The sequence below is a fragment of the Hemicordylus capensis genome, chromosome 1 (assembly GCF_027244095.1).
Source record: "Hemicordylus capensis ecotype Gifberg chromosome 1, rHemCap1.1.pri, whole genome shotgun sequence".
Classification (NCBI taxonomy): domain Eukaryota; kingdom Metazoa; phylum Chordata; class Lepidosauria; order Squamata; family Cordylidae; genus Hemicordylus; species Hemicordylus capensis.
In genome coordinates, this window is record NC_069657.1 from 32,119,959 (window position 1) to 32,147,347 (window position 27,389).

The 27,389-nt window shown below is 42.6% G+C and overlaps 1 protein-coding gene across 2 annotated transcripts; it reads left to right on the forward strand.

Annotated features, from left to right (window-relative positions):
- Positions 1–4,880: 4,880 nt before the first annotated feature.
- Positions 4,881–27,389, forward strand: LOC128340662 (alpha-1-antitrypsin-like). 2 transcript variants are annotated; one of them, XM_053286081.1, is made up of 6 exons: positions 4,881–4,942; positions 5,359–6,212; positions 6,523–6,793; positions 8,239–8,386; positions 17,628–17,840; positions 26,986–27,389. In XM_053286081.1, exons 2-5 carry the CDS (start codon positions 5,525–5,527, stop codon positions 17,838–17,840), a joined length of 1,320 nt encoding a protein of 439 aa, XP_053142056.1. In that variant the 5' UTR covers positions 4,881–4,942; positions 5,359–5,524; the 3' UTR covers positions 26,986–27,389. The 2 variants fall into 2 exon arrangements, with proteins under 2 accessions (XP_053142056.1, XP_053142055.1); XM_053286080.1 differs by lacking the exon at positions 26,986–27,389 and having other exon boundaries at positions 17,628–19,161.

Genomic DNA, 27,389 nt, shown 5'->3' on the forward strand with positions numbered 1-27,389 from the left:
AGATTGTTTTCAATTTTTGCATTTTTCCCATAGGGAATAATGGGGATTTGAGGATGCCCCTTTCCCACCATTTGGGGGGGGGGGGTCTGGGCACCCCGAAGTGAGTCGGGGCATGGCAGGTTGTGCCAGAACTTTCCCCAGGCAGCTCCAAGTAGGTGAGGTTTATGGAGTTTTTAAAAATATATTTTTAAAAGATTTTAGCCTGTTTCAATCCATGAATGAACAGTGTGTGACCTTAATTGCTGTGAACACTCTGAACTCAGAGTATTCACAGCAGTTAAGGTCACACACTGCTCATTCACAGTGTGTGAATTAAGTACACAGCAATTAAGTAGGCTTGTGCATTTCAATTCGGGTACAAAATGTTTTGTGCCCGAAAATGGCAATTTCTGAGGTTTTGTAACCAAAACAAAATCAAGAATTAAAAAACAGAGATTTGTGTTCCTAAATCAAAATGATTGTATTTCGGACAGAATGCTTTGTTCTTTGGAAAAGCATTGCAATTGAAACTGACTTCTCTGACTCTCTCCACTCCAGCTGAGACACTGAGTGATTAGCAGAAGATAAGATATGCAAAAAGCTTTTGAGCTTGAATGGTTTAGTTACAGTGAGGGAAATAAGTATTTGATCCCCTGCTGATTTTGTCTGTTTGCCCTCTGACACAGATATGACCAGGCTATAATTGGAATGGTAGGTTTATTGTAGCTGTGAGAGACAGAATAACAACAAAACAAACCCTCAAAAGCCCAGTGCCCAAAAGTCAGCAATGGATTTGCATTGTAGTGAGGGAAATAAGTATTCGATCCCCTATCAACCAGCAAGATTTCAGGCTCCCAGGTGTCTTTTCACTATATGCAGGTAACGAGCTGAGATGAGGAACACCCTCTGTAAGGGAGTGCTCCTAATCCCAGCTTGTTACAGTACCTGTATAAAAGACACCTGTCCATAGAAGCAAGCAATTACTCAGCTTCCAAACTCACCACCATGCCCAAGACCAAAGAGCTGTCGCAGGATGTCAGGGACAAGGTTGTAGACCTGCACAAGGCTGGACTGGGCTACAAGACTATCACCAAGCAGCTTGGTGAGAAGGTGACTACAGTTGGCACGATAACTTGCAAATGGAAGAAACACAACATAACTGTCAATCTCCCTCGGTCTGGGGCTCCATGCAAGATCTCACCTCGTGGAGTTGCAATGATCATGAGAACGGTGACAAAGCAGCCCAGAACTACACGGGGGGAACTTGTCAATGATCTCAGGGCAGCTGGAACCATAGTCACCAAGAAAACAATTGGTAACACACTACGCCGTGAAGGACTGAAATCTTGCAGTGCCCGCAAGGTCCCCCTGCTCAAGGCAGCACATGTACAGGCCCGCCTGCAGTTTGCCAATGCACATCTGAATGATCCAGAGGAGAACTGGGCGAAAGTGTTGTGGTCAGATGAGACCAAAATCGAGCTCTTTGGCATCAACTCAACTCGTCGTGTGTGGAGGAGGAGGAATGCTGCCTACGAGCCCAAGAACACCATCCCCACCGTCAAACATGGAGGTGGACACATTATGCTTGGGGGGTGTTTTTCTGCTAAGGGGACAGGACACCTTCACCGCATCGAAGGGACGATGGACGGGACCATGTACCGTCAGATCTTGGGTGAGCACCTCCTTCCCTCAGCCAGGGCATTGAGAATGGGTCGTGGATGGGTATTCCAGCACGACAATGACCCAAAACACACAGCCAAGGCAACAAAGGAGTGGCTCAAGAAGAAGCACATGAAGGTCCTGGAGTGGCCCAGCCAGTCTCCAGACCTTAATCCCATAGAAAATCTGTGGAGGAAGCTGAAGGTTCGGGTTGCCAAACATCAGCCTCGAAACCTTTCTGACTTGGAGAGGATCTGCAAAGTGGGACAACATCCTTCCTGGGTTGTGTGCAAACCTGGTGGCCAACTACAAGAAACGTCTGACCTCTGTGATTGCCAACAAGGGTTTTGCCACCAAGTACTAAGACATCTTTTGTGAAGGGATCGAATACTTATTTCCCTCACTACAATGCAAATCCATCGCTGACTTTTGGGCACTGGGCTTTTGAGGGTTTGTTTGTTGTTGTTCTGTCTCTCACAGCTACAATAAACCTACCATTCCAATTATAGCCTGGTCATTTCTGTGTCAGAGGGCAAACGGACAAAATCAGCAGGGGATCAAATACTTATTTCCCTCACTGTATATATCATAAACCATGAATCCCACCGACTTGGGGCTGCCTGGAGGGAGTTGTGGCACATCCTGCCATGCCCCCAGACCCACTTTGGGGTGTCCAGGCACCCCCCACAAAGGGGGTAATGGGGCATCCTCAAATCCCCATTATTCCCTATGGGAGAAATGCAAAAGTTGAAACAAAATCAACAAAAAATCATTAATACGCATACAAGTGTCCAATTGCTTTGGGGTTCACTGGGTGGCAGGCAACTCTGGGTTTGTGCCCCTAGGTGCTCTGCATAGGGAGTAATGGGCCAGTTTGAGTCCCCATTATACCCTATGGGAAAATCCTTGTTTTCCCCTCTAAAAATCATTAAAAATCGTAGGAGTGATCGATTGCCTTGGGGTTTGGGTGTCAGTTGGAACCCATGGGTGCCTACCATCCAACTCTGTTTTGGAGGCTTGAACCAGTTCAAACTGGTTCAAACCAGTTTGAATAGAACCAGGCTCTGTTTGGTTTGAACTCAGACTGTCATTACCAATTCAATGTCCTGTTTGGTTCGAGTTTGAACCTTTGGACAGAACCGATTTGAATTCAAACCCGTTTGCACATCCCTACTGGACTCATTGGATTTGTATCAAGAATGATTTGACCAAACACCGATAGGCTATATAGAGCAATGTGATTACTAAGGTGATGAAGGTGAGGATGACTTTGAAACAGGCAGATGATGACAGTGACTTCTATGTTTAGCTAAAAAGACTTTACCTGAAAACTTGGCAGTTTCTTACAAATGTCTACATAAATATTGTGATTTTTGAGTGTTTTATGCTTTCAATTAATACTTTCAAAATACTATGAAAATAATAAATACTAGCTGGGCTGGGCACAGAGCATCTGCACCTCGAGTTCACAGTCGACACTTTCTCTCCCCACCCCCCGCCACCACTTTTTTGCATGCCCCCACCTTCACCAGCCAGCTGTCTTCTTCCCTGCCCACCCGCCCCACCCATCGCCTTCTCCCCCCGCCCGCTGTCTTCTTCCCCCGCCGGGCGTCTTCTTCCCCACCCACCCATTCCCGCCGCGCCACTGCAATTTTCTTTGGCCAGCCACCTGCCTGCTGCTATTCACCACCATTATCTTTGCCCACCGGCTGGCCAGCTACTGCTGCCATTTTCTCCCCCATCCCTGTTGCTATCGAGGCAGCTGCTTGCAAACTCTCGCGAGAGATGCCACAAATGGGATTAGCAACAGATACATCAAAGATAGATAGATAGATAGATAGATAGATAGATAGATAGATAGAGATTGCCATGTCAGTCTGTTACTTCAGATAGAAAAGGATTAGTAAAGTTGCTTGTGCAGCATATGGTCACTGTTCCTTATTATGCATTTTAAGCTAATTCTTTAACCCAATAAGCTGGGTTTGGGGGTGAAAGCTACTTATCATCAAAGACCATCATGGCTAATAAGTCTACTAGGGTCATAAGCAATCCAAAAAACTCTACCCTTTTTATTCACTCAAAATGGACCGACCATCAGCCCATTTTTAGTCTGCTTGCCCACAGACTATTGGGCAAGTTCCTTTGCTTTTGAAAAGTGTGCTGCTTTATTTTCTTGTAATTATGTCAATAAATATTTCAATAAATAAATTATTTCAATAAATTATTTCAATAAATAAATAGCCCCACTGGTTCAAATTTGACTCCTCAGCAGCATACCTCATCCAACTGGAGGTTCCAAAGCACAGAAGAGCGTTCACTTTGGCTTGCTGTCATGGCCTCCCTTCAGCAGTGCTAGAAGGCCATTATAGAAGGACCCCATTTTCAGAGTGACTATGCCCCTGTAGCCTAGGGCAGATCGAAACTACTAAGCATATTCTCCTCCACTGCTTGTTCTATAGAGACATTCACGCCTCCCTCATCCTTCCATTGCTAAGCAAGTATCCAGGTCGTCTGAGCCAATTCTACAGCTCCTTGCTACTTTCTGACTCCAATCCTGCCATCACATATAGCGTTGCCAGGTACTATGCGGTAGCGATCAGCGTTCGTTGGCGAATGACAGGCAGGGAGTCCTATCAGCCTTAATCTGACTCTCGGTGACTCTGGGCAGGTCTTGCAATTGCTCACGTGCCTCCCTTTTTACTGTTCCTTATAACCTTTAATCTGGCAGTTTTCCAATTTTATTACTCAGGCTTTTATATATTTCTGTCTTCTCATGCCTTTTAACTTTATTACATCCATTTTTATCCCCCCCCCCCATTTGTATGCATTTCATGCATTTTTATAACTTTTACTATTTCTCAGGCTTTTAGGCCCTCATGCTTTTGGTGTATTATCTACTAGTATTTTTAGTCCTTTTAGTATTAATATGTACCATTTTATATGTAATTACTTTTTAACTACTCTCACTTTTAACATGTAATCGCCCTTATACTTTATGCTGGTCTGTGACCGTAATAAAAATTGATTTTATTTTATTTTATTTCACTCCTCGGAAATGAATAAATTCAATCTACCAGGATTACGGACCATTGCAAGGTGTGCTTATCCTGATTGCTCACCGCTCAAGGTGAACAGAAGCTACAAATCTGTTGCATCACAATTTGCTCTCTGGCGTACTTTGATAGACCATATTTGCTCTGCTTAATGATTAATAATGAATATGGAATACAAATCTGATACATAACTGGCAAAGCACAAAGTAACGCAAACTTGCTGGATCCTGTGCGATTCTTCTGGAGATTCTGTATGTATGATACACACTTTTCTCAATTTTGGTCTTTATCATTGAGACTGGATACCTTGGTGCTAGCATGTAAGAGCTTGAAATATGTGCTCAGTCTTGTGTAGGAGAGGGCAACTAAAATTCTGGCAGTGATGTTACTGTAGTGATGGTATAATTCAAATTCTTTCGGCAGACATGACAGAGTGTAGTGGCTTTAGGATCACAATAAATGTGCTATTAATGCCTGAAAATTAAATGCTAGGTGGGTTTTGTCAGTATAATGTTGAAAAACATCATTCCAAATATATCTTATCCTGTATTAAAATTTCATTGCAATGTATAATTGACTGAAACTAACTTCTAAAATGTCTTCTTCTATGACTCACAACAAATGTAGATAGTTTATGTTGACTAATTATACACATCTATAAATTTAGAGCACCATTCACCATCTTTGGAACAGGCCTACTCCACCATTTTGGACCAGGACCAAACGGGTTTCTGCAAGGGAAGTTCCCAATGGATCACACTCTTTGAAATCCATTACTTTAAATCAGCATATACAGGAGATATTAGCAACAGGCTGAACTTTAAATCTATACCATGGGATGTTTGAGCAGAACAATGAAGTCCATCCACTACTTCTCCTTGTTACTGATTGGTCTTCAACTCCATTGTCATTGCCTCCAAGGACACTCTGATGATAAGGAAAGTCATGGAGACAGAAATTCACCCAAATATCGGCCTCCCCCTTTGAAACACCAAAGGCATGAGGCCAATAACTGGCATAAGATTCTTCCAAGTAATGCTGATTTTGCAATCAGATTCTACAAGGAAATTGCTTCCAATACAACAGCCAAAAACATTTTCTTCTCTCCTCTGAGCATCTCCACAGCCTTTGCATTGCTCAGTCTAGGAGCTAAATCTGAAACCCTTAATCAGATTCACCAAGGACTTGCTTTTAACCGGTCCAAAATTGAGGAAAATGAGATACATAGAGGATTTCACCAGCTCATCCACATGCTTAACCGTCCAAACAACAAAGCACAAGTGAACATAGGGAATGCCGTGTTCATCAATGAGACTTTTAAATTTGAGCCTAAGTTTTTGGATGATGTCAGAGAATTCTATCAATCTGAAGGCTTTTCAACTAACTTTAGGAATTCAACAGCAGCAATAAACCAGATACATGATTATGTACAGAAAAAAACCCATGGAAAAATAACCCACATAGTTGAGAAGCTTGAGCAAGATACCGTAATGTTTCTTGTGAACTATATCTTCTTCAAAGGTATGTTGAAAAATAATAACTAACCATTTTAAAAGAATTAAAAGATGATGTGCAAGGTTAATGGGGATAGGGAGGTATTTCGGCATTGCTTCCATTCACCACAACATTTCTTCCATGTGCCACAATGGGAGAAAATACGATAACATGGTAGCATGGCTGCTATCTTCCCCAACAGCACCACTGCTTCCATGTTCACAGCAGCATCACTGCAATACCCTGCTGTCCCCATTACCCCTGAGTATCATTTCAGCCATTATGCCCAAATTTTACATCCACACAGGATACCATGACCTTTTCTTTTTCTCCTAAGCCTCCTGGATAGAGCCTTTTAGCCATTTCTTAACAAGAGAAGAAGATTTCTTTGTAGATGGAAACAAGACTGTAAAAGTCGACCTGATGTACCAAGAAGGCTATTACAAAGTTCTCCATGATGAAGATATGGCTTGCTGGGTGGTGGAAGTACCTTACAAAGGAGATTCTGTGGCATGGTTCATATTGCCAGATGAAGGAAAACTGAAGCATGTGGAGGGTGCTTTAGCAAAAGAAGATGTATCTAAATGGCCAACATATTTTAGAGATGAGTAGGTCTTTTCTCTGTTCTGTTTTTAAAAGTGTTATTAATTACTGGTATAATAATACTGAAAAAAATTTGTTTCATTTTTTGTTTCATTTGGGGACTTGATTCATATTGTTCTCTAATCTATCTATCTATCTATATATTTCTCTAAGGCATACCCATCACTAATCCTATGTGTGGCAACTCTCGCAAGAGTTCGCAAATGATCTGCCGGCAGTGGGAGAGGAAAGCAGCTGCACCAGCAGACAGGCTTGCAGGCGAGGGGGGGGGAGAAAACGATGGCAGCGGGGAGTGGGGAAGGATGGGGGAGAAATAGAGGTGCAGCTAGTTTCAGTGATTTGCTTCATTCAGATGGTTGCTTCGTTTCAATTTTGATTCTTTTTGTATGCAATTCCCATTAATTTCCATTGGCAAAATTCATTGAAACTTTTTTATTTCCAGAATCAGATGAAATTTCCTGAGGTATATGAACTCTATGAGAGGATAAAGCCTGCTTGATTTTATATAAAAGGGTGTTAGGTTTTTCATTATAGCGGAAATTGAATTTTAATAATGTGCAATGCTTGTTTCCCCTCCTCTTTTAAATTTGTCTGTAACTGTCTGCAGCCTCTTCTTTCATATATGGAACATGTTCTAACAGGAGGGGTAGGGGGAGGTTAGGCAAGGGTCAGTGGGATTGACAGCAATGCACTGCTCTGGGATCCTTGGAGGAAGAGTGGAATATAAAAGTAAAAACAAAAGCAAATAAAAACAGCAAACTGGCAGCCATAAATTCTATAGGGATAGAGGTCATCTCGGGGATCGGCTGTGCGCATCAGTAAAATTGGATTTCTGATGTCACAAATCCCTTCCCCTACCACTAGGAGGCATCAGATCTTGGGACAAGTTCTTCCTGAGTGGAACTACAATCCCCAGACACCCACACATATTCCCAGCAGCTGCACGGGCTTCCCAGGCTGCCCTGCGTCACTCCCTGTCTGCCCTACCCCACCCCCCACCAGCTCACAAGAATCACTGTGCTGCACAGGCACACCCACACCGGTGCTGGTTAGGCAATTAAAAGGGCCCCACCACCAGCATACTACCCAGTCTACTAGCCCCACAATTTGATGTCTCCTAGTGGTGGTGGAAGGAATTTCTGATATCAGAAATCCAATTTTACTGATGTGCACAGCCCTGCCATGGACCCTCGGAAGCTCCTCAATTATGCTGACCCATGATACCAGTCCAAGCAAGTCCCAAAAGAAATGTGTACTGTCCATGTTGGTCATCATTCTGCCTCTAGATATGGTGTTCCCTGATACTTCAGAGGAACTATGCCACAACTGGAATAAATGAGAGACCAGAACAAAAATAAACTATACTCCTTTTTCAAATGTATTGCTCTTTTCTTTCTTAACTGAAGTCATAAAACAAAATGTTTCACTTTTTGTTTCCTTTATTAACCAGGTTTATATACCTATATATTCCAAAATTTAACATTTCTGCATCCTATGATCTGAAAGACTTGTTCCAGAGACTGGGTGTGACTGATGTCTTTAGCAGCAATGCTGACCTGTCTGGAATCACCAGCGAACACCCTCTGAATGCTTCTGAAGTAAGTATGTGATATGAGATTGCAGTCATGCTATGCCTTTCCCCTTTAACCAAGTATCTGTAAGTACATTCCATGTTCAAGCTTTTAAAAAAAACAACAGACAAAATAGCCTGTAGGCACTAGGCCTGTGCAAGAGGGCAAGGGCTCACTTCTAAGTTATCATGTTTAGGAGGGGCCCCAAATGCTTCGCCAGAGCATTGTGCTTCCAAAGCAACCCTTCCAAATTGGGCTGATTGTCCAAGCCAGTGTTTTGCCCTAGCCCTTGAGTTATGAGTAGGGTTGCCACCAGTGTACCCTGTAACCAGAGTTCCCAGAGGTTGTGGGCTGCAATTTCCATCCATTCAAGCTAGAGTTCATTGCTGCTGGGGGTGATGGGAGATGTAGTCAACAATATCTGGGGATCCTGGTTATAGAGAACACCGGTTGCCACATGTTCAGAATGGACCTGGAGAGGCCAAGTATTGGAGCTCCTGCCCAGGATCTGGGAAATGGGTCATCCTGCAAAATGTCCAGGAAATTGAGTGGGGAAATTGATTTAATGAATGTTGCCCAGTTTTCTGCCGCTTCTCCCCAGTGTTTAAAAGCCCTATATTCTTGCACTTCTTCAGGCACCAATGCTGGAGCCTGCCGACTTGCTTGGTTGGCTCTCTAGACATGGCTTAATAAACCCCTTCCCCTCTTTTCTGGATAAACACAGAAGCCCTCTACCACCCTCACTATGTCTAGATAGGATTCAGAAAGAAGGGGGGGTGCAGTAATAGGGGATGCCAAGTAGAGAAGAAGAAAATAAAGATTATCCAAGTCCAACTGTACTTCAATAGCAGTAATTTTATAAGGTGTTCTTAAACATAGTAAACAACACAGGTTTCTTTCATTTCTCTGCACTTCTGTTACAGTCATTACAGTGTTTATTGAGGTGAAATGTTCCTAACCCTCTCCTGTACAAAAATGCTGCAGGAAAAAATGTGCAAAACAGCTCCACTGTCAAACACTCTCCAATCCCAGTTTAAAAGCTACAGTTTTTTCATCCCCTCCTTTTGATACTTGTGTCCAGGAATTCTTTCTGCGAGACATGGCAACCCTAACTACTAGGGTTGTGCATTTTGGGGGTTTTTTCTGTTTTGTTTTTGGCCTGAATCTGAAACACTCCCATTTTGTTCTTTGTTCAAAATTAGCCAATCCAAAACACCCTAATTTTGTTCTTTGTTCGAAATTGCAAAATCCAAATCCAAAACATTTTGGATTTTAAAAAATGGCTCTGGGGCAAAACTAGTGGGTGGTGGGTGGTAGTGCCCAATGGGTGGAAGCTACCACCCAAATTTCAGAGGAATTGGGCAAAGGGCTGGTTTTTGGTGAATTTTTGAAGTTTCAGATTTTTCCCATAGAGAATAATAGAGGTTTCAGCAAAAGCATAGCTTCACATCGGGGGGAAAGGCATGGCCCAGAGCAGAGTAGGGTTGGTGGTAGTGCCCAGTGGGGGCAAGGAAGCTGCCAGAATTATTTCAAAGGAATTGGGCAGAGGGCTGATTTTTAAAAGATTTAATGGAGTTTACGCATCTTTAAAGTTCTTCCCCATAGGGAATTATGGAGGTTTCAGCAGTCCCACAACTGCACTTGAGGGGCACTGGGGTGGCCCAGAGTGAGTGGTGGTGTAGAGCACATAGGGTGCCAACCACCCCCATGGGTTGCTAACCCATGGGGTACTGGGTTCTGTTGTTTCTGAGATGTTTTGAGTGTAGATTCTCTGGTAGTATATGAGAGTGGATTCATGTTTTGTCATTGTACATCTCATATGCTACCAGAGAATCTACACTCAGAACACCTCAGAAACAACAGAACCCAACACCCCATGGGTTAGCAACCCATGGAGGTGGTTGGCACCCTATGTGCACTACACCACCACTCGCTCCCGGCCACCCCAGTGCCCCCCAGGTGGAGTTATGTGTCTGCTGAAACCTCCATTCTTCCCTATGGGAGGGAAACCTTAAAGATGTGTAAACTTCAACAATTCCTAAGAAATCAGCCCTTTGCTCTATTCCTTTGGAATCTGGGTTGTGGCAGGCACCCCTTGGGGCACTGCCACCCAACCAACTTTAGTGTGCCTCAGGCCCTCTTTCTGCCCCAAATCTGCCCCAAAGACATGTAAACTTCAGAAATTCTTTTAAAATCAGCCCTTTTTCCAATTCCTTTGGAATCTGGGTGGCAGCAGGCACCCATTGTGGCACGACCACCTGACCCACTCTTCTGCCCCCAAAACCCCCTTTCTGCCCTGAATCCACCCCAAATAACATCAACATCACACATCATCATCAACAGCAGAGCTTTGCAAAGAACCAGGCAGATTTCCATATGTCATGCACATCCACATCCCCCCTCAGAAATGCAATTGATCTACACATAACAGCGTGAAACAACAACAATGAAATGTGCACTGTCCCACACAGTGTGCACACTGCCCCACTGGCCAATGAGGGTAAATTTTACGCTTAAATTTCCTTAAAAGGAATAAGGAGGCAATTGCCAGCAGATCAGCCCATGCTTTTGCTGGCCAATCTGGAGGCTGAAAGGGCCGGAAATTCAAACAGATGTCAAAACTCAAAATGGAGACTGAAGGAGAAAGACTTTTCACAATTGCAAAATGGAGTTCCAAAACAGCTGAAACAACAAAAATTTTGTATCCGAAACAGGAACATTTTGTTTTGGCGACAAAATTTTCTGTTTTGAGCATTGGGTGTTTTGTTTCGGCTACAAAACAGCCAAAATGGCCTGTTTTGGGCACAAAATGTTTTGTATCTGAAACAAAACGCACACCCCTACTAACTACAAGGCAGGAGAGGCAAGACTTTCTCCATTTTTAATTTAATTTTGTTCCAAGCAGCAAATGAACAGCAGTTGCAATGACTTGACTTTTTAAAGTGCCTTGAAAAGGGTATTCCCCCATCTTTCCCCCAGGGTTTTTCTGGAAAAGGTGAGTACTGAAATGATGAGGCCATTGCAACAACCTCTAAAAAGACTACAGTTCCCAAAACCACCCATCCCATTCCCAGGATGGTGAAGGGGGGGGGATTCTTCTCGATACTTTTTGAAAGTTAAGAAAATCAAGCTGCTGCAGCTGTTACTTTCCCAGCAGCAGGAGCAAACTAAAGTGAAAAATGGGGACATCCTCACCTCTCCTTTCCGTAAGCAAAGCAGACTCACAAATATCATGGGTCCAGCTTCTGGAGTTTTGAACCTTTGCCAGAAACTTACTTCCACACAAATTTAATTATCCTGGGAGTAGTTTTGGTTTACCCCTTCAGCTTTTAAATCCCCAATGCATTCTCAGCTGAGAAGCTGTGTGAGTTGCTCATTCTTGGGTTTGGGATTTAAAAGTTAAAACTGAATGAGCAGCTGTGCCACTTCTCAAGAACTCCTAGGAACCTAACACCATTTTTCAGGAATTGACATTTAGAATATAGTTGTCACTTTAACTTTTGTGGAATGTTACTCCTGCAACATTCAAGGTTTCCTGTACAAGTATTGGAGGATTCTACTGCTACTGCAGATTGGAGATTGGATTCTACTGCTGCTGCAGGATTCTACTGCTGCTGCAGAGAGCCCCTGCTAACTTGGTGAAGAGGCACCTTTTACGATGGTGATTCTCTTTATTTAGCAGGGGGAGAGTAACTGGCCCTAAACACTAGGGGTGTGCATTTTGGAATTTTCTTGTTTCAATTTGTATCCAAATCGAAACATCCCCGTTTTGTTTTGTACCCAAATTTTCTGAATCCGAATCAGCCCTGTTTTGTTTTGTAGCCAAATTTTCCGAATCCAAATCCGAATCGATTTGGATTTTTAAAAAGGGTCCCAGGGCAAAAAGACTGGGAGGTGGTGGTAGTGTCCAATGGGTGGAAGCTACCACCCAAATGTCAAAGGAATTAGGCAAAGGGCTGATTTTTTTTTTTTTTGTGGATTTTTTTAAAGTTTACACAGCTTTAAGAATTTTCCCATAGGGAATAATGGGGATTCCAGCAAATGTATCGCTTCAAATCAAGGGGAAAGGGATGACCCAGAGCAGAGTGTGGTGGGTGGTAGTGCCCAATGGGGGCAAGGAAACTTCCAGAATTATTTCAAAGGAATTGGGCAAAGGGCTGATCTTTTGTGATTTGTTGAAGTTTACGTGTCTTTAAGATTTCTCCCATGGGGAATAATGGAGGTTTCAGCAGCCCCATAATTCCACTTGGGGGGCACTGGGGTTGCCCAGAGCGAGGGGTTGTGTAGTGCACATAGGGTGCCAACCACCCCCACACCCATAAGCCTGTGGGGTACTGGGTTTTGTTGTTTCTGAGGTGTTCATTGTAGATTCTCTGGTAGCATATGAGATTTTCACTGAAAAACAAGAATCCGCTCTCATATGCTACCAGAGAATCTACACTCAGAACACCACAGAAACAGCAGAACCCAGTACCCCATAGGTTAGCAACCCTTCCCCTGGCCAATGTGGGATCAGTAAAGAGTGGGAAGAAGCAAAAGAGCCAATGGGGAACAAGGAGGGAATTGTCAGCAGGTCAGCCCATGATTTAGGTCACCAATCAGAAGGCTGGAAGGGTGGGAAATTCAAAGAGATGTCAAACACAAAATGGAGACTGACTCAGAGATCACCACAAAATGGAGGTCCGAAACAACAAAATGTTTTGTAGCCGAAACAGGGGTGTTTTGTTTTGTATACAAAACTTTTGGATCTGGAAAATGAGTGTTTTGTTTTGTCTACAAAACACCCAAAACAGGCTGTTTGGGGTACAAAACATTTTGTATCCGAAACGTTTCACACATCCCTACTAAACACCCCAGCACAGTACCTTCAGTGACTGTTGCTGGGCTCTATCTTCTGTTTCTTTTAGATTGTGAGCCATTTGGGGACAGGGATCCATCTTATTTATTTATTATTTCCCTATGTAAACCGCTCTGAGCCATTTTTGGAATGGCAGTATAGCAATCGAATTATTATTTCTTGTTTACACAGTCAGACAGGTGTTATTGACTGGTTTGTTTTATCCAGACATCGAGTCCTTCCCAAGGACCTGGGATGGCTGAATTTTATTGTCAATTGTTATAGATATCGTCGCAGAATATAGGCTGTTCCCAGTAAAGCTGCTTTTTGTAATTGGCTGATGGTGATTTCTGTGGCCCCTATGGTGTTGAGGTGCTCTTCAAGGTCTTTTGGAACTGCACCCAGGGCGCCAATTACCACTGGGATGATTTGGGTCTTTTTCTGCCACAGCCTTTCAATTTCAATTTGTAGATCTTTGTATTTGGTGATTTTTTTCTATTTCTTTTTCTTCTATTCTGCTATCCCCTGGTATTGCTATGTCGATTATTTTCACTTGTTTTTCTTTCTTCTCGACTACAGTTATATCTGGTGTATTGTGTGGCAGATGTTTGTCTGTTTGTAGTCAGAAGTCCCATAATATTTTTACATCTTCATTTTCAACAACTTTTTCAATTTTATGGTCCCACCAATTTTTGGCTACAGGTAGCTTGTATTTTTTGCAGATGTTCCAGTGTATCATCCCTGCTACCTTGTCATGCCTTTGTTTGTAGTCAGTCTGTGCGATCTTTTTACAACAGCTGATTAGGTGGTCCATGGTTTCATCTGCTTCTTTACAAAGGCGGCACTTGCTGTTTGTTGTTGAGTTTTCTACTTTGGCTCTTATTGCATTTGTTCTTAGTGCCTGTTCTTGCGCAGCCAGTATTAAACCCTCTGTTTCTTTCTTCAAGTTGCCATTCTTAAGCCATTGCCAGGTCTTGGTGATGTCTCATTTTCCACTTATATTGTGCAAATATTGACCATGCAGGGGCTTATTTCTCCATTTTTCTGCTCCGTTCTTGACTTGTTCTTTCTTGTAGGCCTGCTTTTTTTCATTGGTGTTGAATAGTTTCGCATTATTGACCATTTGAAGTGCATCTTCTTCACTGTCCTTGATATATTCTTCAAGGCCTCTTTTCTCCTCCTCTACTGTTTGATGGACTTGCAGCATTCCTCTTCCACCAGCGTTGTGAGGGAGGTATAGCCTATCTACATCACTGCGGGGGTGCAGAGCATGATTGATGGTCATGATTTTCCTGGTCTTACGATCCAGCATCTCTAGCTCTGCCTGGGTCCAGTCTATTATTCCTGCAGTGTATCTGATAACAGGTATAGCCCAGGTGTTTATGGCTTGTATGGTGTTCCCGCCATTGAGTTTGGACTTGAGGATTTTTCTAACTCTCCTGATGTATTCACTTCCAATTTTTTTTTTAACTTCAGTGTGTGCAATGTTATCAGCCTGGAGAATGCCCAAGTATTTGTAATGTTCTTTCTCTTCCAGGTTCTTGATCTTGCTTCCATTGGGCAGTTCTATTCCTTCTGTTTTTCTTATTTTTCCTCTGTTCATTATTAATGCAGCAGACTTGTCTAGTCTAAACTCCATTGCTATATCGCTACTGAATATACAGACAGTGTTTAGCAGTGATTCGATTTCTGACTGGGACTTTCCATACAACTTCAGATCGTCCATGTACAGCAGATGGTTGATTTGACTTGATGTTTTAGATGTTTGGTATCCAAGGCCTGTTTTGTTTAGTATTTGTGAAAGCGGTGTCATGGCGATTACAAACAACAGAGGGGATAGTGAGTCCCCTTGGGAAATGCCTCTTCTAATGCTAACCTGTCCAAGTGTCTCGCCATTGATTGTTAACTGTGTACTCCACATGTTCATTGCTTTTTTAATAAATATCTGAATGTTTTTGCTGACACCAGTTGTTTCTAAACATTTTAGTATCCATGTGTGAGGCAATAAATCCAAGGCTTTCTTGTAGTCAATCCATGCAACACTTAGATAGGTTTTTCTTCTCTTGCAGTTTTCTAAAATCATTTTGTCAATCAGCAGCTGGTCTTTGGTGCCTCTGGTGTTTGGGCAATTTCCTTTCTGTTCAACTGGAAGCTGTTTGTTAGTTAATAAGTGTTGCATCACTTCATCTGCTAATATTCCAGTTAATAATTTGAACATGGTTGGCAGGCAGGTTATCGGTCTATATTTGCTTGGAACTGCACCTTTTGCTGGGTCTTTCATGATGAGATGAGTTTTCCCAGTTGTTAGCCATTGTTCAATATCACCTCCTTGCAAAATGTGATTGAACTATTTTGATAGTTGTTTATGAAGGCTTGTTAGGTGTTTAAGCCAAAAGCCATGCAGTTCATCGTTACCTGGCACAGTCCAATTTTTAATTTTCTTTGCTCTCTCACTTATTAATTCTGGTGTTATTGTTAGATCTTGCATTTGTTGGTTACATTTTTTGACGTCTTTCACGCAGCCTGCTTTTTTATTATAATCTATTGGATTGTCCCATAATTTCCCCCAGAATTGCACTGCTTCTTCTTTATTTGGTGTTTCTACGTTTCTTGCAGTTTCTCCTTCTATGCTTTGGTAGAAACGTCTCTGATTCAACTGGAATTGGAGATTCTGCCTGTGTTGTGTAATTCTGGCTTCATACCTGCTAATCTTCTTTAACACTGCTGTTATTTGCTGCTTTATTATTTCCAGGACTTCTCTAATCTTCCTTGAATCGAGGTGGTATTTTTGGATCAGATACTGTTTGGTGTTTTCATTCTTCAGCTTCTTGTCTTTCATATCTTTCAATTTACTAGCATCTGATCTAAGCCTGGAGATTTTATTTTCTAATCTAATCTTCCATTTAGGTGATGTACTGCTTTCTTTTTTGACAGGTCCACTGATCTTATATCCGAGCTCTTGTGTTGTTATTGTTGCTGCACTGCACATTAGTTCGTTTGTTTCTTGCAAATTATTGGTTGTTATCTCTGCAAGTGCAGCATTGACATCTTTTAATGCCTGAGCAAGTTGTTTTTTGGCAACTGTTTTTAGAGCTGGAAGTCGAACCCTGGTGGTTGTTTGGTTCATGTGCTGAGTTATTTTTTGCTTTAGTTCTTGTTGCTTTTCTGTTAAACGGCATTTGGGTTTTTGAGGTGAAGGCAAAGTGGAGGTTGCCTGGTTTTGATTTTGAAATAGTTCAGTAACAGTGGCATCCTCGATTTCCAACACCTCCTCCACCTGCGCCTGAGAAACTGCTTCAATTGGTGGTAATTCTTCTTCCATATCTTGAGCCTGTGTTGCTCTTTGCAGTTCTTCCAGCTCAACTCCTGTGAATACTTTATTTCTTATTATGTATCTTCTCTGGTCTGCTAGCCTTTGTTCTGTTATTTCTGTATCCGGATGCTTCTCTTTCCAAATTTGGTACATTCTTTTTAAATAACCTCTTCTAGTTGGACTAGACTTGTAATAGCAGATCATTATTTCCTTGTTGGCATTTTTTGTATATTTTTTTCGGTTAAGCGACATTTCTTCCAGTAACTTTGCTGTCTTCAGTCCTGGTTGCTCAACTGAAGATCCTGAGTCCTGTTGCCCACTTGCCACCAGATGTCCAGGGACTATAGCACCTGGCGGGTTCCTTGTTGACCCAGGCGACAACCGATCCGGTATAGATTTATTAATGTTACGTCTCACCATATTGTTGATGGGAGAGGCACTCTTTGTCTGGCTCCTCTGGTGAGACCTGTCCAGTTGTTGTTGTTGTTGTTGTTGTTATTGCTATTTGGATCTGAATCACAGTGAGTCAAATCAGGCTATATTGGGCCTAATCAGACTACTTCTGTTGTGATCCAGCTAGTAATCCAAATTGATACACAGTCCTAGTAGCCACTTGCTGGAGGTAATTCCTTAAAAAATAATAAGGGATAGGGTTAGGGTGAGTTAGTGCAATGCGGTGAAACCCTGTTAAGAGCACCAATAAAGGGGCCTGTCAGGAAGTCCACGGAGGATATCCTAATGGACAGCTTCTTGGTGTGTCTCCTTCTTGACTGTGTGTGCCTAGAGTGCTATCAACCAAACTAGCCCCAAATCCCCCCAACCTGCCAGTTTTCTCTTCCCTCTATAGATTCAACAAGTCTTAGTTGATATTTCCATGGGATACTATAATTGTTCTCTTACCAGAACAAGAGAAGGACCAAGTCAGCTACAGTATTTACTGTCAGTACCAGACTGTGATATTGATGAACTTTACAATTCCTTATTTTACATACTATGTAAAATGCTAAAAGGAAAATGTTTTTCCCAAGAATTCCCAAAGTCACTCATAATTGCAAGTGCCAAGCTAAATCTCTTTCCACTGTGTATGTAGACAATGCTTTTTTTTTCTGTTTCCACAGGCGTCTCACAAAGCTGTGCTGAACCTTGATGAGAGTGGCACTGAAGCAACAGCTATCACTAGTATAGTCATGGCCGGAGAACTTAGCCTAATATTTCCTCCTCCTCCCAGCTTCAAATTCAACAGGCCCTTCCTGCTATTCATTGTTGAAAAGATAACAAACAGCCTACTTTTCATAGGGAAAATTGTGAACCCAGCTGACAAAAATTTCTAGGTAAATGGCCAAATTACCGCCTTTCTAAGTAAATGATTTCTGCATTTGTACATTTACACTAGCATTCCTTTAGCTCTAATAGTGCAATAAATCCCTGGAGGATGAATGAGATAGTGGCTGACATGATATGTAGTGTTACATGTTTGTAATGCTGCGCAGCAGGGCTGCAAAATAGTCAGTTTTTCATTTTAGTGCTTCTGCAAGTTTCTGTATTGTGCCCAACGAAGAAACTTGGGGAAATGTTGGCTGTGCATCCATTTTGCGCAGCCCATATACTGCCAAGGAAGTGACACAGTGCTGGATTTCGGCCACTGACTACATTTATGTAATAATAATGATTTTCAAACCTTGGGATCTGGTAGATTATAGGGATGTGCAAATCAATTCGAATTGGAATTGATTTGATGTGGATCTTGGTGATTTGAGTGAATCAAGGGTACTCCAAGGTACTCTGTTGAGGTGCAGGGGAGGGGATGTCGGTGGGGAGGTGGAGTGGCTGTGGTCTATAAGAACAATATCTCCCTGGCCAGGATCCCTGTCAAAGTGTCTGACCATATTGAATATGTGCACCTAAGTCTGGGGACCAGGGATAGACTGGGACTTCTGTTGGTGTACAGATCGCCCCACTACCCAATGGAGTCCCTAACTGAGCTGACAGACTTGAGCTCGGGCTTGGCGTTGGAGTGGTGTTGGGGGACTTCAATGTTCAGTTTGGAACCAATTTGTCTGGGGCGGCTCAGGAGTTCATAGTGGCCATGAGAACTATGGCCTGGTGATTAGGGATGTGCACGGATCCGCAGAGCTGCAGTCCAGCACTGGGGTGGGGGTTCCTTTAAGGGTGGGGGAGGGTGTACTTACCCCTCCCGCCGCTTTTCTGCATACACGCAGGGCATGCTGGCGAGACCCTTGGAGCCAGGAGGCAGCTTTTTGCCTCCCCTCCGGGGGTCTCCTCATAAGTAGCCACAGCATAGCGCCGTGGCTACTCATGATCATGAAGCCCGGGTTTGCAGAGTGCTCAGCAAACCCAGGCTTAGGGGAGGACTACACAAGTGGGCTCGCCTGTGAGCCCGGTGGTTTACACGAGCAGCAAAAATTGAGCTAGGTTCTCCTAGCCTGATTTTCGCTGCTCGTGAGAATAGCCCAAATATCTGAAGTTTTTCACTTCCCTTTTTCTGAAAGAGTGCAAGAGTTGTTCATTTCTCTGCATCGTTCCTTATCTTAAATCATGACTTTTGTTATGAGCTAATTTTCTGAAACTTGGTGGAATCGTTTTTTAAGCTTTTCCAGGTGATTCCTAAAATGAAAGTTGTCTATTGTTGTACATTTGTCTTTAGTTAGAGGCTCATTGAGCCACAGACCTTGGGGATTAGGTCCATGGCCTCATGTCTCGGGTGGCGGGCTCCGAATGTTCTGGGGGGCAGAACATCCCCAGAGCCCCGCTGCTGCCCCATGCTTGCCCCGCCACTGCCCTGTACCCGCTGCACCAGTTAGATCTGTTTTTTACTTTCACAAGTGTGTGCGCAAAGGCCTGTAATGAGCCAACAATGGCCCATTTTGCCATTTGGGAGGCAGGCAGGCTCAGGGAAGGAGTTCATGCTGCTGCCTCCACCTCCCCCGCCTAGGTCTCCCCTTGAGTGGCTGCCCCCGTCCCCGCTGCACAGCAGCAGCTGGTGTAAAAGGTTTTTTAAAAGATTTAACTTGCCCCTGCCCCTCCCGCCCACAGCCATCAAGCGGGGGGGGCGCTTCCGAAGCCCTTCAGGTCCGGGCTTCAAAATAACCTAGGTGCACCCCTGTCTGTAGTTTCTAGTTCAAGTTGGTCTATTTCCAGGGTGAAGATTCCAGGCAATGTAGTATCTTTCCCCCTACCATCTCTAGAATTAAGCCTTGGCAAAGGATATTTACAGAGCCAAACAAATAAAGGAAGTGGAAGAATTTGGCATTTAGAGATGCTGAAATACTTGACTCATCTGCTGGATCACATGTTTACAAATCCCTCCAGCCATTACAAATTCCTGTCCTAGAACAGAAAGATACTTCTTACCTTTTAGCCTTACTACTCGTTTGTATATTTAAAAGGGGCACAACTGCTAGGTCATGATTAGCCCATCTATTCTTGAGAGAGGAGGAAGAGAAACAAACTGTCCCTGTGAGATGCTGCTTCCTCTCTTGCATCAGGCATTACTAACTTCTCCTAAGCCTGACCATTGAGCTTTAGCCATCACCAAGGAGACAATGAATGCATAATAATAGAGAAACCAAAGACAATGTCATAATTGCCACCTGCAGAGATGGGGACAAAATGTCATCCTTCGGCACTGGGGAAAGGTGGAGCTTGTGGGCATCTATGGTATCTACACTTCAAACATATAGATGTTTTATATCAGTCCTATCCTGGGAATTCCAGCTTGGAGAGAATGCTGATAAATGTCAGATCCCCAAGTCCATGGTTCCCCAGATGATGTTGGAATACATCATCCCCAGCCTCAATGACCAGAAGCTACTGTGGTGGGGATGATGGGAGTTGTAGTCCAACAACATCAAGAGGACCCAAGATTGGTTACTCCTGCTCTAGCCTTTTCCCACCGCTGTGTTAGTCCATTGTGGCAAAAAAAACCATAAAAAATCCAACAGGAACTTGGCTCAGCAACAACTGTAACCCAACAGCTGGGGATGCAAAATGGGAACCCCTGCTTTAGCCCACCCTTCATCAAACTACAGTTCCCAAGATTCTTTGGAGAAAGGGAATGACAAGCCAATTTAAATCTATTGTGTGTCACACTCAGAATTTGGAAATGTGTCAGTTGTGAGGAGAGGGATTTCACTTCTTCAGTGGATGTGGTGTGAATCCCTAAGCAGAACAAAAATAAACGCATACCAGGATCTATAGAATCAAAATTAAAAATATCCACCAAAATACAAATACCAATTCATTTAATACACATCAAGATTCTTATAATGATCCATAAATAGATAAAAATGCATAAATTCCACAGATCCACATAATAATCCATCAATAGACAAAAATACATAGAATCCCTCAGAATGGTAACCCAATCAATCAATCAATTTATTATTACAGCCATAGGCCATACAGAGAACATACAAAGATTAAAACTAGATTAAAAGCAAAATATGCCAACAGTAAAATAATACATAATAATCATGACAAACAATAGCTCCTATCTTAAACAAGATCTTAGTCTAATGGCGACATAAAAGAATTTTGCCACCACCTTAGTAACCTCATTATCTTGATCCTCAAGACAGAAATTCAGATAGAAGGAGTCAGCTCTTCCTGGGAATTGCTCTAACAGAGGGAATATGAGTTCTTTCCTAGTATCAGAATAAAGGGAGCAATATAACAGCACACGAGAAACTGTTTCAGGGAGGCCTGCACCACAAGGGCATAGGCCAAAATCTGACAATCCCTTATTAAATCTTTTTTCCAAAAGGGCTGAAGGCAGCACATCCATATGAGCCCTAGTGGATGCTATCCTAAACTTTAAAAAGTGTAGGGAAGCTAAATATTTAGCCCCTCTATTCCCTGAAGGGGGCATGATACCAAAGAATAGAGGAGAGCAGGTCCTATTTCCCCTAGAAACAAGATTCTGGTGCTCAGTGTCATGAAGGCATTGTATAAGTATAACCTTCGCCTTCTCATTTCCCATGAGTAAAATTTCAGAAGGAGATAGACCCATTTGCAATATTTTGTTGTTAATATATGACAGCTAAGGGCTAGGAAAGGAGTCTCTCCATAGAAACCAAAAATAGGAGGACTCCTGAATATCCTAGCAAAGTTTAATCCATCTGGTGAAAGTAAGTTCCCATGCTTAAAAAAAATAAATAGTAAGGGATCCAGATTCCAAACATAATGCTGAATAAGGTACACATCTGGGTACCCCAAAGATAGCCCTAAGGAATAATGATTGGACCATTTCCATCTCTGATGTTACTCCCTGAATCCATAGTGGGACGCCATAAAGTAATTGAGCTACAGTCTTTGCTCAAAAAACTTGGAGAGCCATAGGTATATACTGGCCACCTTTGGAATAGTAGAAGCACAAAAGAGCATTGAGAGTTTTACGAGCAATAGAGATAGAATACAATCTTTGAGATTTCCAGTTAAGATTATATTGGAAATGTATACCAAGGTATTTAAATTTATAAACCTGCTCGATATTTTCCTTATTTACCACCCACTTATAAATTTTCCTAGTTTTAGTGAAAACCAGGACCTTAGATTTCTCATAGTTAATAGATAAGTTATTGTCTTTACAATAATGGGCAAAGGCTGCCAACAATCTAAGGAGACCAAGACGGGTCTGGGACAATCACACTGCATCATCCGCATATAGCAACACTGGCACACGAATGTCGGCCAATTTCGGGGCGTGTGAATCTACCATTTGTAAACACTGCGCTAAATCATTGATAAAAAGATTAAACAATGAAGGGGCCAGAACACAACCCTGCCTGACCCCACGAGTGGCGGGGATTGGATCAGTTAGAGCCCCGTTGGGAGCATATCTGACTTGGATAGAAGAATTGACATAGAGCTGCATAATCAGGAACAACAATCTTTTTTCCATCAAGGATTTCCCAAGCTTGGACCACAATAATTCCCTAGGAATTAGATCAAACGCAGCTTTTAAATCCATAAAAGCTGCAAAAAGTCTACCTTTGGGAGCACTAGAGTATTTACATGCAAGATGGTTCAGAATCATACAGTGGTCAAGTGTGGAGCAACCCACTCTGAAGCCTGCCTGCTCGGTCCCTAGGATCTGCTGATCAGAAATCCATGTTTCAAGTTTAGATAACAAATAAAGGGCATATACTTTGCCCACTACCGAAAGCAGGCTAATGGGCCTATAGTTAGACGGGTCAAGATGGGAACCGCGTTTGAAGACCAGGACCACTATTGCTATTCTCCACTTAGCAGGGAAGATACCTGTACTGTTTATTGAAGTAAACAAATTAGCTAAGACTGGGGCCCACCAATCCACATTTGCTATCAAAACCTCTGGAATAATAGCATCAGGACCAGGAGCTTTACCAGTTTTGAGATGGCTAAGTAAATCAGCTATTTCACCTGACATAACCGGAGGCCATAGGGGTAACACCTCAAATGAAGGTGGCATAGAGAGTTGCGTGGGTTGAGCATCATCATAGAGAGCATAAAAGTGGGATTCCCATGTACTAGCTGGAATCCTGCATAACATATTAGAATGGTTTGCCACCGAAACAATTTTCCAAAAAGCACGGCTGTCTTTTTTGTTTGTAGCCAATATTAGCTTGTCCCAGGTGTTTTTTAACGCCTGAGTCTTGGCAAATCTCAGGCTCCTTTTATAGGCCTTCTTTATCAAAAAATATGTTGGTGGAAGGTTGTGATCTGAACTCAATCTATAATCTCTATATATGCCTTTCAACTGATCACGCAGCCTCCTGCAATGTGAGTCAAACCAGTTATTAGGTCATATTCCATTATACACACAAAAAGAGTATGGATAGCTAAAGAGTGAAATGTTTTGAGACAACATACCTTCTAGGTCCTCATATGCAATAAATGCTTGTGGACCCGGTTGATCTGATACAATTAAATTATACTAATTACTTCCCTCAGGGGAATCATATAACGTATTCAGCTCATTTTCAACTTCCTTTGACCACTTGATTTTACAACCCAGCTTAGCTGATCTTTGCTCAAACAAACAAGGGAAAGGGGTGTCCCCCCTCACCCGAAGTAGATCTAAACAGGTGAGTGTCGGGAGATGGTCGCTAAAAGTTTGCTCGCCCACCTCAGAAGATGTAACCTGGGGGAGCAGGAAACCATAACATAGTCAACTACACTACCCCCTGCGAAGAAATGAATGTATATTCGCCTGGAATATCTGGCGATATAGTACCATTTAATAATACCAGTTCAAATATTCTAGCTAAGTGGATCAGTTGAACTCCAGACTTATTCGTAACTTGAAAATACATGGAATCCCTCAGAATGGTAACCCAGTGTATAACTCTTTTAACATGTATTGTAAATCTTTTTCAAGTGGATGAAAGAGCCAAGCAATAATCCAGGAAAAACCCCTAATAATGTTATCTTTTACTGATGATGTCTTGGTCTTCTGGAAATTTCAGTTAATAACAGCAGGGGTGGAGTTGTAAAAAAGCAGACAGGTTCAAAGAACCTGGTGTGCTCTTCATTGGGGAGCCATGGAGCATCTAGAGGAGCCATCAAGCTCCCCATAACACCTTCTTCCACAGTTGACCCGGCTCTGTGCCTCCTCTTTCTATCGGCCAGGCTCCCAACGAAATAGCCAACCATACAAATCCTGGACAGCCCTTCAAAACAGAGGACTGTCCAAGATAAAAGAGTACATGTGGTCACCTTACTGATTTCTCAGACACCTGGCAGGAATTGCAGATGTGGGTAGGGGAAGAATCACCACATGAACACAACAACTGTATCTTACTTTAAAAGACCACTGAAAGTATGACATAGGTGGGGATAACACAGTGGTGGACATTATCCTCAGGACTATGACCACGGAAGTTGCCCTAAGGAGATGCAAAAAGACTGGAGTTTAATTGCACACCAGTCTCCCTTCACAACCCCAGTGGAACATAGAGGAGGGTGTCTGTTCTCACTTTCCTCGAGTCCAGATCAGTAATCTCAATGGTCCCTGAAGGGTGCATGGCCTTCAGGGATGTGAAAACTCAGTCTGAAGGAGAAAGCAGGAAAGTGAGCCCTCCCCATTTCACCTCCACTGGGGTTAAGCTCCAGTCTTTAGTTAAGCTCCAGTCTTTTTACATGTCTGCAAGTCTACTTCTATGTCGTAGCCTTGTGGAGAATATCCGCCGCTGGAAGCCCATTCCCAACATTGCCCAATTCCTGGAGGTATTCCAAAAAGTGATTTACTCCTGCTTCACTACAATTGGTGTTGCGTGTTGTTCAGATGAGGGAAGGATTTACAGTGACTTCAATACAGTAACAGCAAAGTCCTGTTCACACAGTCAGTGGCATTATTCAGCTTCTTTCCTAACAATTCCCCCTTAATGCATAATATGCACATCTTTAAAACATTGCACTTTGAGGAAGTGTTGAAAACAGTTGTGTGTGATTCTTTGGCATTTTTGTGAAGCTATATGGAGACACCCCTAAGGTAACCCATGAGATAGAAGGATGGCTACCCGTCTGAGAGTGACTTTGGGGAGCGTCAGCTCTGCTTGTCACCCCTCTCAGTTCTGCTCCTGGGCAGACTCCCAAGACTCTGCACATGCTCAGCAACTGTGGACATATTTAGATTCATACAAAGCAGATTGGCGTTTCACTGAAGAACAGAACTGAACTTTGGTTCAGCAGATAAATTCAGACTATGCTCAGAGTGAACAGTATGCAGAGGCCTAAATTCAGTAACAGACTCAGCTCTTTCTGTCCCCCTCCATGGTGTCTGACTGCTATGGCTTTTTCTTCCCCTGAATGAGGGACATGCTGGTGGGGGAGACATCATTTCCAGAAAGCCAGCTTCTGTGCTGAACAAAAAGACCCTCGTGTGAATTTTGGAGAACATCCAAGAGTATGATGCAGAAATACAGTACATCAGAATGTTCATTGCTCATATTCTCCCCATGAGAAATTTCAGATAATATTGGGGGTGGCACATTCTCCCCAAATATTTTACATGTTCCAGAGTGGCATGCCCATGAATACCAAGTGCTAGGGAACACCAATGGAAAGAGGCAGTTGCCCCATTTTTTCTGCTTGTGGGCTTACCGAATACACCTGGTTGTCATAAGAACATAAGAACAGCCCCGCTGGATCAGGCCCATAGCCCATCTAGTCCAGCATCCTGTTTCACACAGTGGCCCACTAGATGCCACTGGGAGCAAACACTTTAATTCATTCCATCCAAGCCATTTAAGGCATAACTTACCATATGGCCAGTTTCTAAGGTTAAAAAGGAATTCTACAGTAGCAAGACAATATGAAAAAGAAGCGGGTTAGACAACTGCAAGAGCGGGGGTATCCTGAGGATGTCATATGTAAAGCACGCCAGAGAGCTAAATATAGAAGAAGACAGGATTTATTGAAGAGTAAGATGAGAGAAAAGAAAAACAGAGTAATATGGACCACAGAGTTCACTCCTCTCTCTTATCAGATACAACGCATGATCTTAAAACATTGGCATCTAGTTTCGGGGATAGAAGGTTGCAGTAATCCCCCCCCCCCCGCTTATAAGAGGACTAGGAATTTAGGCAGCTTTTTGACAAGGGCGGACTCCCTGGAGAAAGGAGATCAGAACACAGCATTAAGAGGCTTTTATCCATGTGGGAGATGTTCAGTTTGTGCGCAAGCGGAACGCACAATTAGTGTGATAGATCCTAACACAGGGAGTAAAAGGGACTTAGACTTTTTTGCTACGTGCAATTCCAAGGGAGTAGTATATGCGCTTAAATGTGCATGCCCCAAACTTTACATAGGGAAGAGTGTACGTAAAGTGAGATCTAGAATCTTGGAACATACATCTAGAGTGAGGACAGGTCATTGTGAGTCACCCATAGTAGCCCGTTTTTTAGAAAAGGGGCATACATGTGATAAATTCAAATTTTTTGTCCTTTTTAAATACACACCACAAAGATTCAGCTATGAAGATATGAATACAACATTATTAAGGAAAGAGGCGTTCTTCATACACCTGTTTAAGACTCATGTTGGAGGTCTTAATACTAATCAAGATTTTTCGTGTTTTTTGGGGAAACAATAAGAATAAGATGCATGCATACAGTTATTTTGGAATATCTATGGATGCTGCTATCATGAGTTTTACAGAATCAGGAGAGAAAGAAGAAGCTACTTGATTTATTTGGTAAAAGGACGCAGCTGTGGGTTATTAGGGCTTCGCGTGCTTAATTGGGGATCAGTTTGAAAAGGAAGGGAGTACGTAGAGATTGTAAGCATGTCTCCACAGGCTTATTAGTCTAAACACCATGGTAAGATAAGGCCGGTATCAGAATGAAAGCATACATTGCTTATACTTAGAATGGTGAGTGTTTTGAATTGGATCTGTATGTGGGAGAAATAGCATTTGGCAGGGGACTGAAGAGATATGTAAGTTTCTATGATGTGATGCGTTGTGTTCTCGTCTAGGTATATCTGAAGAAGTAACAATCAGTTATGAAACAGATTAATATCCGGAAAATCTGTAATATTGTATACCGTTTGGTGTATTGCACCTGGACTTGGCTCTGAAAGCGTATGGTTTTATTACGCATATTGTCTCCGCTTGGAATAGATGGTGTAGGAGATGTAACACCACATTACTGCATTATGAAGAGGAACACCCTCCCCACTGGATTCCACGGGATTTGGATCTCTACTGTGGATTAATAGCTCTACAGGATAAGAACTGTTTATTCCAATATGTTGTGAAGTTGTGCCATAAATCTGGGGGGAGACTTCTTGTCATATATTTTTATGCACTTTGTCATATCTAGTGTCTAAGCCACTTTGGCTCTGATATGTTTATCAGATAAATTAATTGTGGAAGTTAA

Bases quoted from the DNA above. Each gene is read 5' to 3' on its own strand.
- LOC128340662 (XM_053286081.1), top strand. From the start codon at position 5,525: ATGGGATGTTTGAGCAGAACAATGAAGTCCATCCACTACTTCTCCTTG. The intron at 6,213-6,522 runs GTATGTTGAAAA...TTTTCTCCTAAG, and splicing joins GAACTATATCTTCTTCAAAG to CCTCCTGGATAGAGCCTTTT. The intron at 6,794-8,238 runs GTAGGTCTTTTC...TTTATTAACCAG, and splicing joins CCAACATATTTTAGAGATGA to GTTTATATACCTATATATTC.